General features: G+C 36.7%; 4 gene segments (V, D, J or C); 2 read left to right on the forward strand and 2 right to left on the reverse strand.

Annotated features, from left to right (window-relative positions):
• Positions 1-92: 92 nt before the first annotated feature.
• Positions 93-1,656, reverse strand: LOC131988378 (Ig lambda-3 chain C region-like; the record flags this gene model as incomplete). The annotated part of the segment is given in 2 exon segments: positions 93-683; positions 1,491-1,656. Coding segments are annotated over 2 exon segments (489 nt in total), but the record flags the coding sequence as incomplete, so codon positions are not given.
• Positions 1,657-2,194: 538 nt separating this feature from the next.
• On the forward strand, positions 2,195-2,676 carry LOC131988489 (Ig kappa chain V region 3381-like). The segment is given in 2 exon segments: positions 2,195-2,246; positions 2,339-2,676. Coding segments are annotated over 2 exon segments (390 nt in total).
• Positions 2,677-8,584: 5,908 nt separating this feature from the next.
• Positions 8,585-10,199, reverse strand: LOC131988495 (Ig lambda-2 chain C region-like). The segment is given in 2 exon segments: positions 8,585-9,029; positions 9,936-10,199. A coding segment is annotated over 1 exon segment (312 nt).
• A 460-nt stretch (positions 10,200-10,659) lies between these two features.
• On the forward strand, positions 10,660-11,138 carry LOC131988380 (Ig kappa chain V region 3381-like). The segment is given in 2 exon segments: positions 10,660-10,711; positions 10,804-11,138. Coding segments are annotated over 2 exon segments (387 nt in total).
• The last annotated feature ends 2,153 nt before the right edge of the window (positions 11,139-13,291 follow it).

Genomic DNA, 13,291 nt, shown 5'->3' on the forward strand with positions numbered 1-13,291 from the left:
ATATCATATATGATACTGAGATGATGAAGAAGTTATTTTTCATCATGAATATATTATAAAAGAAACACAAAGACACTGACTAATTAGAATCCACAGTTTTATTCAGTGATAGTTTAATGTTCATGCCACATTTCTGATGAATGAATCGTTTCTCTTGGACTAAAACTAATAAAGTTGATTTTAATGATGATAAAGAAGAACATGCAGAAGATCAGTATGAGAAAGCAACATGCACACTAAAACACTGAGCAGAGAGCTGTGAAACGTGCAGAAATATGTGAAGAGAGGAGATCTGTAGCTTGATGAAGATCTCTATGAAAGAAGCAGCATCATTTCCAGACAGGAAGTGTTGCTGAAGCTCTACTCTGAGCAGCGCTCAGGGTCCAGGCTTTGAGTGACAGGGCTCTGTCCATTCAGACTGGCCTCACAGCTCACTGAGCCCGCCTTCCTCCACTGGTCTGCAGGGAGGATCAGGGTGCTGCTCCAGCTGTAGTGGCCGTCCCTCCCCAGGGCCTCCAGGCTGTGTGACTCCCCTGAGGAGAGGCTGCTGCCCCCCACCTTCCAGCCCAGCCTCCAGGCTGAGGGGAAGCCCCCGCTGGCCAGACACACCAGTGTGGCACTGCCCTGCTGCAGCTGCTCTCTGGAGGGGGGGAGGACGCTCAGGGTGGGCCGCACCACACCCACTGGAGGAGAGAGAGGGGGGGAGAAAAGACAGAGGAATGAGAGTGAAGGCTTGGTGAGAAAGAAACATCACATTCTGCTCATTTCTTACATTTCATCAAATCAAACAGAAGAAGTCATAAATCACTCAGTATCACACCATCAGACACAGGATTCAAGTGGAAATGCAACTAAAAAGGTTGATTGATAATGATTATTGATGACATCTTCACATGTCTTTCATAATGTGTGACAGAGAATAACTGCTCCCTGTGATGATTTTCTTCTGTTTCAACTGACAGAGCTGAAACTCTCATGTGAATACAGTTAAAACCTTTGTCATCTGTCTCTTTCACTTCCTTTTCACTACATGTCAAATGAACCGTGAACACAAAGAGAATCTGCTTTTACTGATAAAATCCTGTTTGTTTTCAACATGAATCCCCGTTATAAATTTAATTCAATTAATTATTTGATATTTTAAAAATAAAAACAAAATTATAATACATATTTTTATGATTTGAAGTATTAAATAAACATTTTTCCTTTTTAAAATCATTCAAGAATGTACAAATTCAAAGTAAGTAATGAAAATATAGCTTTGAAATATTTATATATATTTCCTGTATATTAAATGTTTTCTTTACATGCAATACTGAATTCATATTAATCGCTGCAAAGCTTCTTCTCAGATTGTGAGATCAGTTTGATAAAATAACAAAAAATATCACAAAAATAAAAACACTGAACTTGACCACATTTCATTAAATATTTGATGGAAAAGTTATAATATCTGTCTGTTGTATGAAATAAAAATCTCTGGTACTTACAGTCAACGATGAGTTTGGTTCCTCCACCAAAAGTCCACCACAGTGATACAAACTCATTAAGCGGCCGTACAAAAACCTCCTGCACTGTGAACAAACATCTATCCTCTGAAAACACTCTGTTATTATCATAAAACTGCAAAAAATGAAATGGTTTAATGTACAAAATGTTTTAACTCATGTGACTTGAAATTACTGAAAAATTAAAGATACATTTTCATCATTATTGTAACTTTTACAGTTGAGACATTAAAAAAATCCCGTAAAATATGTATATATTCTAATTTATTTTATATCATTTGTGACTGCAAACAAAAATATTTTCAAACAAATGATTACATATAAATTTAAATGAGAAAAAAACGTTAAAAAGTAAAAAAGCAGTTTCTCATCCCCCTATATGTAAATGACATCATACCAACCACAGTGGACACAAACTGATTCCTAAATCCTCAACTGCACTTCTAATATCAATATTTTCTTGTCTTCCATTAAGATGATAGATGGTGTAAATCCAAGCAGTATTCCTCCTGATTTAGTGTCCCACGTTGGCTTCAGTCTGTTGAGAGCAGAGAAATCATTTCCATAGAGAGGAGGCTTTGCATGGTCAGCTGATCCTCCAGTGAACTGAGAAGGTTTATAGTCCTGTGAGTTCAACACTGCAGGACTCAGATCTGTCAGTCAACACAGCAGAAACCACAACCACCATGACTCTCATCACCATCCTCATCTGGACGCTGGCCTGCTGCTGTTTTACAGGTTCATTCACTCAGCAACATTTCAAACATGATGTGCTGCCTTTTCTCTCATTGATTTCTGCTGATAAATGAAGGATTTGTTTGTGTCTGCAGGATGCAGCGGTCAGGTGACTGTGACTCAGCCTGCAGTAAAGACATCTGCTCCAGGATCCACTGTCACTATCAGCTGTAAGACCAGCCAGGCTGTCTACCCCAATTGTGGTGATAATGCTCATTGTATGTCCTGGTTTCAGCAGAAGTCTGGACAGATTCCAAAGCTCCTGATAAGAAAAGTGAGCACACGTGAATCAGGAACAGCAGCTCGGTTTAGTGGCAGTGGAAGCAGCTCTGACTTCACTTTGACCATCAGTGGAGTTCAGACTGAAGATGCAGCAGTTTATTACTGTCAGAGTTATCACTACATAAACAGTGCTCATGTGTTCACACAGTGATTTGTCGTCGTACAAAAACCTCCCTCAGTCAGACTGCAGAGACACTGAGCTGTTACAGCAGGAACCGACTGCAGCTGCTGAAGAGGAAGAGACTCTGACACAGACCACTGAACACAGAGCTGACAGTCACCTCTACAAGCACTAATAACTTTATATTAATAATTGAAACATTTCAATAAGTTTTTAGGGCATTTTAGCCTAAGCCTTGAATTTAGTAAAACCTTTAATAATTCCATGATTCACAAATAATTTCAGTCAAGTAGAAAATTTTGTTTTTCATGTTGTTCTTTAGTATTTTTCATTGTCATTCGAAGCAGAAAAGCAGTCAAAGAAATATCATCACTGAATAACCAAAGATGATAAAAAGACAGATGTATGTCTAAAGTTTATAAAAAACATTTATTCAACACAAATAGAGAAGATCAGATTTATTCGTCCTACCTTGGATAAATAAATTTAGTCCTCACAGCAGCTAAAGGTGTGGGTTCCAAAGATATAAAGATATAAAAATAAAGGAAATAAGACATTATATATATACATTGACAAACATACACTGCATACGCATTATAAAATACATACGTGGCTGCTGTTGAGAGTTATTATTAATATTGCCTATTTTTTAAGAGTCATTCTGTATTGCAGAGATATTTCAAATACATATGTGTATATATACTTAAAGGAACATGTGAAGTGACATGGTGATATGATCAGTGCTACATGATGTAAAGAAGAGAAGAGAGTGTAAGAGCTGCTGTAACTAGCTGACACTCACACTGCTCCATCTTGAAATACTATTTTTATAACAATCAAATCATTTAAAAAGAGTGAAACCAATTGAAATCATCGTACCAGTTAATTCTTTCCAAAAATTAAAATTATGTGGTAAGCTGAAGATTGGAAATTTGCTATACCCTGCCGTAATAATGACAAAAAGGTGACACAAAACAACCACAAAGAGACAAAAACTAACTATAAAAAAAAACCTACAAAGTCCTTCTTGATGCTGGGTTCTCTTGGTCAATAAAGATATTTATACCCAGCACAAATAATGACCACAGGGTGCTACAAAACTACTACAAAGAAACATAAAACAACCAGAAAGAGACAAAGTGACATAAAGAAACCACAAAGAGACACAATGCAACCTTACAGAAGCCCAAAGACCATAAAGAGACTCAAAACTATGAAGTCATGTTTGGTGTTGGGTTATCTTGGTCAATAAAGATATTAATGCACAGTTCTAATAATGACCACAAGGTGACACAAAACAACTTCAAACATTCACAAAACCACTTTAAACCTCTGAAGTCCAGGAGATTTGGGTTCAAATTTGTCAACTTCCTATGCATTAATTTCTGTCTCTGTTTAGCATCTTTCAGTCTGTCCTTACATCACATGCATGGCTCCTTTTTCTCCACACAAACTTGGCAATCGGTCAGATTTTTCATTTTATTTTAATTAACAAATTATAAAGCTGCCAGGAACGCAAAATACAAACAAAAGACACAGGTTTCTATGGAAATGTACCTTTTTTTTAAATTATTTATACACACAAAAAGCGCAGAAATAATAATAAATAATAAAACTACAAAACAGTCTTTTTGCATGTAAATTAAAAATAGTAATAGTATTCATTGTAGAAAGAAAATTCACATTTTGAAAATGGTCTAAAAATATAAATGGCACACTGTGAAAGCTCCTATGATTACACTTTCAACTGGCTTTCTCAGCTTGTCTACATATCATATATAAAAATAAAGTTACTACTGTAAATAAAACATGTGTGTTGTCAATACATAGATGGACTCCAGAGGGTTAAAGAGAAATAAAGTGACCACAAAGAGACACAAAACACCATAAAGAGACTCAAAACTACATTAAAGAGACAAAAAGCCCTGCAGAGTTCTACAACCACAAAGAGAGAAAACTACAAAGACTCTGAGGATCTTGCTCCTCTAATGGAGGGATGGGGGCCCTATTACATGTCTGTGTCCAGGGGCCCACTGTCTCATCATTCTCCCATGATGTGAATGATTCAGATGAATGTACTTCCTCCTGTTTGACACCAGAGGGCAGTATTCATCTTTATGAAGCAGAAACACACAGACAGCTCTCACTGGCATGTGTGTGTCACCCACAGAAGTTCTACTTTGAATATCTGTCGTGCTTCCCTGCACATCAGGGGCTTTTAAGGCCCCAAGTCTTCTGTCAACTAATACATGATTGAATTATTTTCTCTCAAACACACATATACATCCATAATGAAGATGCTGCTGGTTTTCCTGCTGACAGTGGCAGTCCACATTCAGGGTGAGATTCTGATTGATTTGACTGAACATCAAGTGCCAGCTTTTAGTTAGTTTGGTTTTTACGTTGGAACTGTCCTTTATATAATAAATAGAGTAGTAATGTTTTATCTTCTTGCAGGATGGCTGCAGGAGACTCTGACATGCACCACTGCTCACCTTCACAGTCCCCTGAAACACAACCTTACAGAAACCTGATGAAGTTCAGCCCAGTCAAATGTGGAGTGAAACTCAGATATTCATGTCCCTGAGAGTCAGATTCTGTTCCTCTTTACAGCTCCAGATGTTCACTTATCACACAGTCTTCTTCACTAAGTTAAAAAAAAAAAGGTTCTGCAACCTGAAATGAATGCAGAAGACATTTCTCTTCTCTTTAAACACTGAATCTAAAGAACACTATGTGACATAAGCTACTGTGTTGCACATTATGAGCAAACAGGTTTTGCATTATGCATTGTAGATGTATTTCTGAGGTGTGCTATATTACAAGTCTCGATTCCAAAAAAATGAGATGCTTAGTAAAACATAAATCAGACAGAATGTGATAAATTCTTTTTCCTTTATGGACATATATTCAATTAAGGAAACTAGAAGATGTTACCTTTCAAATCAAGTCTCATAAATGTAAAAACTGTTATAAACTTTGGCTCAGATTTAATTTTTTGATCCTAACCCTTCCCCTGTTCCTAAACCTGCAGCTTTAAGAGATTAAAGCTGATAACCTTTCAAAGGTCAGAGTAAACTCTGAATTCTGAATTTGATACATTCTGTGTTAATTTACATTTTAATCAGCATCCCAGCTTCTTTGGAATCAGAGTTGTGTATCATGTCAAACTAAAACCAAGACTCAGAGAGTCGACCTTAACAGACAGCATGTTACATTTGTCACCTGTTGTGATTCAGCTGCATGTTGTGTTTCTACCTGTGGTCTTGAAAACTAGCAGGGAAGTCAAAGTGAATCAAACTGTGTAAGATGATATTAGAAAAGTTTTCAGATGAGCTTTAAAGGCTCAAATGATACTCAAGATATGATGAACTGTTGCTTTTCTTGTCTCACAAAAACAGCTGTGATTTCAGGGTTTGGTGTGTCAAGGAACCTGAACAGAGACAGGGGGGAGTGATCCAAATAAAACAGGAAACACAAGACATGGAACATGAATGCAAAATAAAATACTAAACAGACAGTTTATGGAGGCAAAGTCTATAGTATAGCCTGAAATATATTTATGTTATTAGGAACAGGCCTCAACAAATTCCAGAGCTTTAAGATAAAGAGAGCAGAGAGCAGAGAAATCATTTCCATAGAGAGGAGGCTTTGCATGGTCAGCTGATCCTCCAGTGAACTGAGAAGGTTTATAGTCCTGTGAGTTCAACACTGCAGGACTCAGATCTGTCAGTCAACACAGCAGAAACCACAACCACCATGACTCTCATCACCATCCTCATCTGGACGCTGGCCTGCTGCTGCTTCAAAGGTCAGGATTATTTTAAATATAAGATAAGGACATATTGTAATTAGATTTCTAATACAACACCATAGATAAATTAATTATTTAATATAACGCATGACTCTGAAGTGAATTAAAGTCATCTTTTCCCTCTTTCCCTGCAGGATCTAACAGTCAACTGACTGTGACTCAACCTCTCGTAGTAACAAGTCCTCTGGGATCATCAGTCACTTTGACCTGTGAAACAAATCCAGAAGTTATGACATGGACTGATGGATCCAACAGAGTACATTGGTATCAGCAAAAATCTGGAGAAGCTCCCAAGTTAGTTATGAAAAACAGTAAAAATCCTGAAAGTGAGTTTTCTTCTCGATTCTCTGGCAGAGGAAACGGAGCAAACTCTGCTTTGACCATCAGTGGCTTTCAGACTGAAGATGAGGCAGTTTATTACTGTCAGAGATACGATGAAATAAACAGTGCTGTAGTGTTCACACAGTGATTTGTCGTCGTACAAAAACCTCCCTCAGTCAGACTGCAGAGACACTGAGCTGTTACAGCAGGAACCGACTGCAGCTGCTGAAGAGGAAGAGACTCTGACACAGACCACTGAACACAGAGCTGACAGTCACCTCTACAAGCACTAACTACATATTCGTGATAATATATTTATTTAAAAATGCTTTAAAATCTAATGTCACCATGCAATGAAGCCCTTACCCACTGTCTTCCAAGGGGATATACAGTACTGTGCAAAAGTCTGAGGCAGGTGTGATGCTGATGTGGTAAAGGGTGGTCACATTAAATATTGATATGATTTAGATTTTTCTTCTGTTCACTCACTTTGCATTTTAAATTTTTTATGCAGTGATAAAAATAAACTATTAACATTTTTTTGAAAGCATTCTTATTCCACAGTGTTTTTTCACACCTGCCGAAATTTTTTCCACAGTACTTTATGTTTTCTTTATACATGTCTTTTAATACATTTCCATTATAACAGAAGCCACTTAATGTAATGAATAAATAGGCCTGACTGTTAATATTACTATTATTACTGAATATTAAGACAGAAATAACAAGGAAAGTGTATAACAGAAGAAAGACTAGTCAATAATTATAATAAAAAAATAGGAAAAATATATTAACAAGCTGTATGTTTGTCTTTTGATATTTGCCATCATCAAAATAATTGCAACAGGGGACCAATGCTGTGTGGAGGTCCCTGGTATGGAAAAGTTAGTGAACCCTGATCTAACCCATCATGTTCTGTACTGTCTAACATAAACAGAAAAAAGTTGCCTGATCACACATTCGCTCAATTAATGTTAATTTTGCACCATAAAAAAATACAAATTGTTAAATATTCTTTCCTTTTTTTACAATAATATTTAATTGTATGTTAACCCTATAAAGCCTGAACCACTAAATAATTGCCAGAAAATTCTTTTTTTAAACTGGAGTGTTTCTTGAACCTGCTGACAGGTATTTTAAAAAATATATATAAAAAAATAGGGATATATGATTCTAATTTGTATAATATTTGATACATCAGTTCTTTTTCTGCAATTTGTTGCTCACAGTTTGTTTTTCTTGAACTAACAAAAACATATAAAACCCAACATTTTTAACCTTTTAAGGCTTTACTTTCTTTTAACATTTTCCTCAAACATGCAAAATATGTTTTTCCATATAACACAACATCGTACATCTGCTGATATGAAGTTTTCACGCAGCAATGACTGATCCACCAGTGGAACCTGCATATACATTTTTGCTATATCTTGTATTTTTGTGCAATTTGTTGTTCTTTTTTTTCTTCTTCAACACATGTGTACATCAGGTTTTTCAGGAAAAAAATATCACACTGATGTATAGGTCTCAAAAACTTGTGTATAAAATATGATACACTTGGCTTTATAGGGTTAATTCAGCATTCAGGAGAATTCAGGAGCATCAGTTGAACTCATATAACCATTTAATTTCTCACCACTCTTCATAAAAGACCAAACACTTCATCATGTTATTATTCAATGAAAGCTTTATTAGCAAAAACACGAGTCATCAACATGACAGTCATGAAGCACAGTCACATCTAGCTGCTGAGCTCCTCACATTACTCTCTAAGTTGTTGTTGTCCAACATTTTACAGCTGTTGTTCTCTGCCACACAAAGCTTTAGTTTCCTCTACAAACATTCAAACTCCTATTGATGAGAGCAGCAGGTGTGTTCCTCCTGCTCCCCACACACAGAGCTGCTGTCCTGGGCTTCAGCCAGCCCCTCTAGCCCTCACACTGGCTCCTGCGGAGGGAGCGGGTCTGGCTGTGGCCATGATGGAGGACCCTGCAGGAGAACAGCTCTCCTTCCATCCAGCGCTCCTGGCTCAGGCTCAGGGTGCTGCTGCTGCTGTAGCGTCCGCTCTTCTCCTCCTCGGAGCTGCTCAGGACCCCCTCTGTCACCTCTGTAGCGTCCACCTCCCAGCTCACCACGGCTCCCTGAGGAGAGTAGCCGCTCAGCAGGCAGACCAGCGTGGCCGAGGCCCCAGAGAGCCGCTCAGAGGAGGGGGGAAGCAGAGAGACTGAGGGCCTGAGCATGGGGCCAGCTGGAGGGGAGAGCAGAGACACACAAGGAGCAGATGAACTTGACTGGAGGACAGACAGCTCAACATGAGACACTTATGAGACATGACAGAGGTCAACACTACTGTGGATGAACTGTGTGCATGATACTGAGATCAGACAGAGGAGAGGAGCCCAGACATGGGAGGAAATGAGGCTTTAACACAGAAAACTACATCATCAAACTTGATGTCATTTAAAGTCATCAATCTTCTTCTGTGGCACTCATCATAAATCACTAATAATTAGACAACATATTGCAACCTGACTAATTTATGAATGTAGCTGAAATATTTAAGAACAAATCTTTGAATTAATTTTTTAATATCTGTTTCAAAATGTGGCAGTAAATAACTTTTTTATTGAAAAAATGTAACATCTGTATCCAGTGAAAGACTTTGTCATCTGTGAGTTTCACTTCCTTTTCACCACTTTAAACTAACGAACTGTGAAGGCAAACTGCAGCGATACTGGATCTACATATAAACTCACTCGTTTGTTTTAAAGGCATTTTAGATTTAATTTAACAACTGTTTGAATGTAAAAGTTAAAAAAGATGATTAAAATACATTGTTTGTTTAAAGCAATAAAATGTTTCTCAGATAAAATATATATCATATTTTGTAGAACACTAATTTAATTGAAAATAAATATTATCAAAATTAAAGTTATTTTCTCTATAATAAGCAATGAAATTATGTAGATTATGACAAGTCAAATCTTTCTTCACAATGAAAATGACAAACTGCGACATCAGTCAAGCCTAATAGATAACAAAAAATATCCACAACAAATAAATTATACAAAATAATTTCAGGTTTTATCACATTATGCTGTAACATTTAAAATAATCTTAAATGTTGTAGAAATTAGAAATCTCTGGTACTTACAGTGAAAGATGAGTTTGGTTCCTCCACCAAAAGTCCTCCACAGTGATACAAACTCATAAAGCGGCCGTACAAAAACCTCCTGCACTGTGAACAAACATCTATCCTCTGAAAACACTCTGTTTTTATGATAAAACTGCAAAAATTAAAGTGATTTAACGTACAAAACGTTTAAACTCGTGTGGCTTGAAATTACTGAGAAAATTAAAGATCATTTTTCATCATTATTGTAACTTTTATATTTGAGACATAAAAACAAACCCGTAAGTATTTATATATTCTAATTTATTTTATATTAGTTTTAAGACTGCAAACAAAAATGTATTTAAAACAAATGTTTACATTTAAATTTAAATGAAAAAAAAAACATTAAAAAGTAAAAAAGCAGTTTCTCATCACCTCTAGGTAAATATAGAAGAATAAATCTTGACATCATACCAACCACAGTGGACACAAACTGATTCCTAAATCCTCAACTGCACTTCTAATATCAATATTTTCTTGTGTTCCATTAAGATGATAGATGGTGTAAATCCAAGCAGTATTCCTCCTGATTTAGTGTCCCACGTTGGCTTCAGTCTGTTGAGAGCAGAGAAATCATTTCCATAGAGAGGAGGCTTTGCATGGTCAGCTGATCCTCCAGTGAACTGAGAAGGTTTATAGTCCTGTGAGTTCAACACTGCAGGACTCAGATCTGTCAGTCAACACAGCAGAAACCACAACCACCATGACTCTCATCACCATCCTCATCTGGACGCTGGCCTGCTGCTGTTTTACAGGTTCATTCACTCAGCAACATTTCAAACATGATGTGCTGCCTTTTCTCTCATTGATTTCTGCTGATAAATGAAGGATTTGTTTGTGTCTGCAGGATGCAGCGGTCAGGTGACTGTGACTCAGCCTGCAGTAAAGACATCTGCTCCAGGATCCACTGTCACTATCAGCTGTAAGACCAGCCGGGCTGTTTACAGATGGTCTGATGGCAGACAGGGTATGCACTGGTATCAACAGAAATCTGGACAGACTCCAAAGCTTCTAATAAAATATGTGAGCACACGTGAATCAGGAACAGCAGCTCGGTTTAGTGGCAGTGGAAGCAGCTCTGATTTCACTTTGACCATCAGTGGAGTTCAGACTGAAGATGCAGCAGTTTATTACTGTTATATTCCCTATGACACAAGTGGCAATGGTGTGTTCACACAGTGATTTGTCGTCGTACAAAAACCTCCCTCAGTCAGACTGCAGAGACACTGAGCTGTTACAGCAGGAACCGACTGCAGCTGCTGAAGAGGAAGAGACTCTGACACAGACCACTGAACACAGAGCTGACAGTCACCTCTACAAGCACTAATAACTTTATTAATAATAGAGATATATTGATGACTTTTAATGGCATTTTAGCCAAAGCGTTTGATGTAGTAAAACCTTAAATAATTCCATGATTCACAGATAATTTCAAGTAGCACATTTTGTTTTTCATGTTGTTCTTCAGTATTTTTCATTGTCATTCGAAGCAGAAAAGCAGTCAAAGAAATATCATCACTTAATAACCAAAGATGATCAAAAGATAGATGTATGTCTAAAGTTTATAAAAAGCATTTTTTCAACACAGATAGAGAAGATCAGATTTATTTGTCCTACCTTGGATAAATAAATTCAGTCCTCACAGCAGCTAAAGGTGTAGGTTCCAAAGATATAAAGATATAAAAATAAAGGAAATAAGACATTATATATATACATTGACAAACATACAATACATACACATTATAAACACAAAATACATCGATGGCTGCTGTTGAGAGTTATTGTTAATATTGCCTATTTTTCTAGAGTAATTCTGTATTGCAGAGATATTACAAATACATATGTGTATATATACTTAAAGGAACATGTGAAGTGACATGGTGATATGATCAGTGCTACATTATGTAAAGAAGAGAAGAGAATGTAAGAGCTGCTGTAACTAGCTGACACTCACACTGCACCATCTTGAAATACTATTTTTATAACAATCAAATCATTTAAAAAGAGTGAAACCAATTGAAATCATCGTACCAGTTAATTCTTTCCAAAAATTAAAATTATGTGGTAAGCTGAAGATTGGAAATTTGCTATACCCTGCCGTAATAATGACAAAAAGGTGACACAAAACAACCACAAAGAGACAAAAACTAACTATAAAAAAAAACCTACAAAGTCCTTCTTGATGCTGGGTTCTCTTGGTCAATAAAGATATTTATACCCAGCACAAATAATGACCACAGGGTGCTACAAAACTACTACAAAGAAACATAAAACAACCAGAAAGAGACAAAGTGACATAAAGAAACCACAAAGAGACACAATGCAACCTTACAGAAGCCCAAAGACCATAAAGAGACTCAAAACTATGAAGTCATGTTTGGTGTTGGGTTATCTTGGTCAATAAAGATATTAATGCACAGTTCTAATAATGACCACAAGGTGACACAAAACAACTTCAAACATTCACAAAACCACTTTAAACCTCTGAAGTCCAGGAGATTTGGGTTCAAATTTGTCAACTTCCTATGCATTAATTTCTGTCTCTGTTTAGCATCTTTCAGTCTGTCCTTACATCATATGCATGGCTCCTTTTTCTCCACACAAACTTGGCAATCGGTCAGATTTTTCATTTTATTTTAATTAACAAATTATAAAGCTGCCAGGAACGCAAAATACAAACAAAAGACACAGGTTTCTATGGAAATGTACCTTTTTTAAAAATTATTTATACACACAAAAAGCGCAGAAATAATAATAAATAATAAAACTACAAAACAGTCTTTTTGCATGTAAATTAAAAATAGTAATAGTATTCATTGTAGAAAGAAAATTCACATTTTGAAAATGGTCTAAAAATATAAATGGCACACTGTGAAAGCTCCTATGATTACACTTTCAACTGGCTTTCTCAGCTTGTCTACATATCATATATAAAAATAAAGTTACTACTGTAAATAAAACATGTGTGTTGTCAATACATAGATGGACTCCAGAGGGTTAAAGAGAAATAAAGTGACCACAAAGAGACACAAAACACCATAAAGAGACTCAAAACTACATTAAAGAGACAAAAAGCCCTGCAGAGTTCTACAACCACAAAGAGAGAAAACTACAAAGACTCTGAGGATCTTGCTCCTCTAATGGAGGGATGGGGGCCCTATTACATGTCTGTGTCCAGGGGCCCACTGTCTCATCATTCTCCCATGATGTGAATGATTCAGATGAATGTACTTCCTCCTGTTTGACACCAGAGGGCAGTATTCATCTTTATGAAGCAGAAACACACAGACAGCTCTCACTGGCATGTGTGTGTCACCCACAGAAGTTCTACTTTG

Source organism: Centropristis striata, chromosome 16 (assembly GCF_030273125.1).
Source record: "Centropristis striata isolate RG_2023a ecotype Rhode Island chromosome 16, C.striata_1.0, whole genome shotgun sequence".
Lineage (NCBI taxonomy): Eukaryota > Metazoa > Chordata > Actinopteri > Perciformes > Serranidae > Centropristis > Centropristis striata.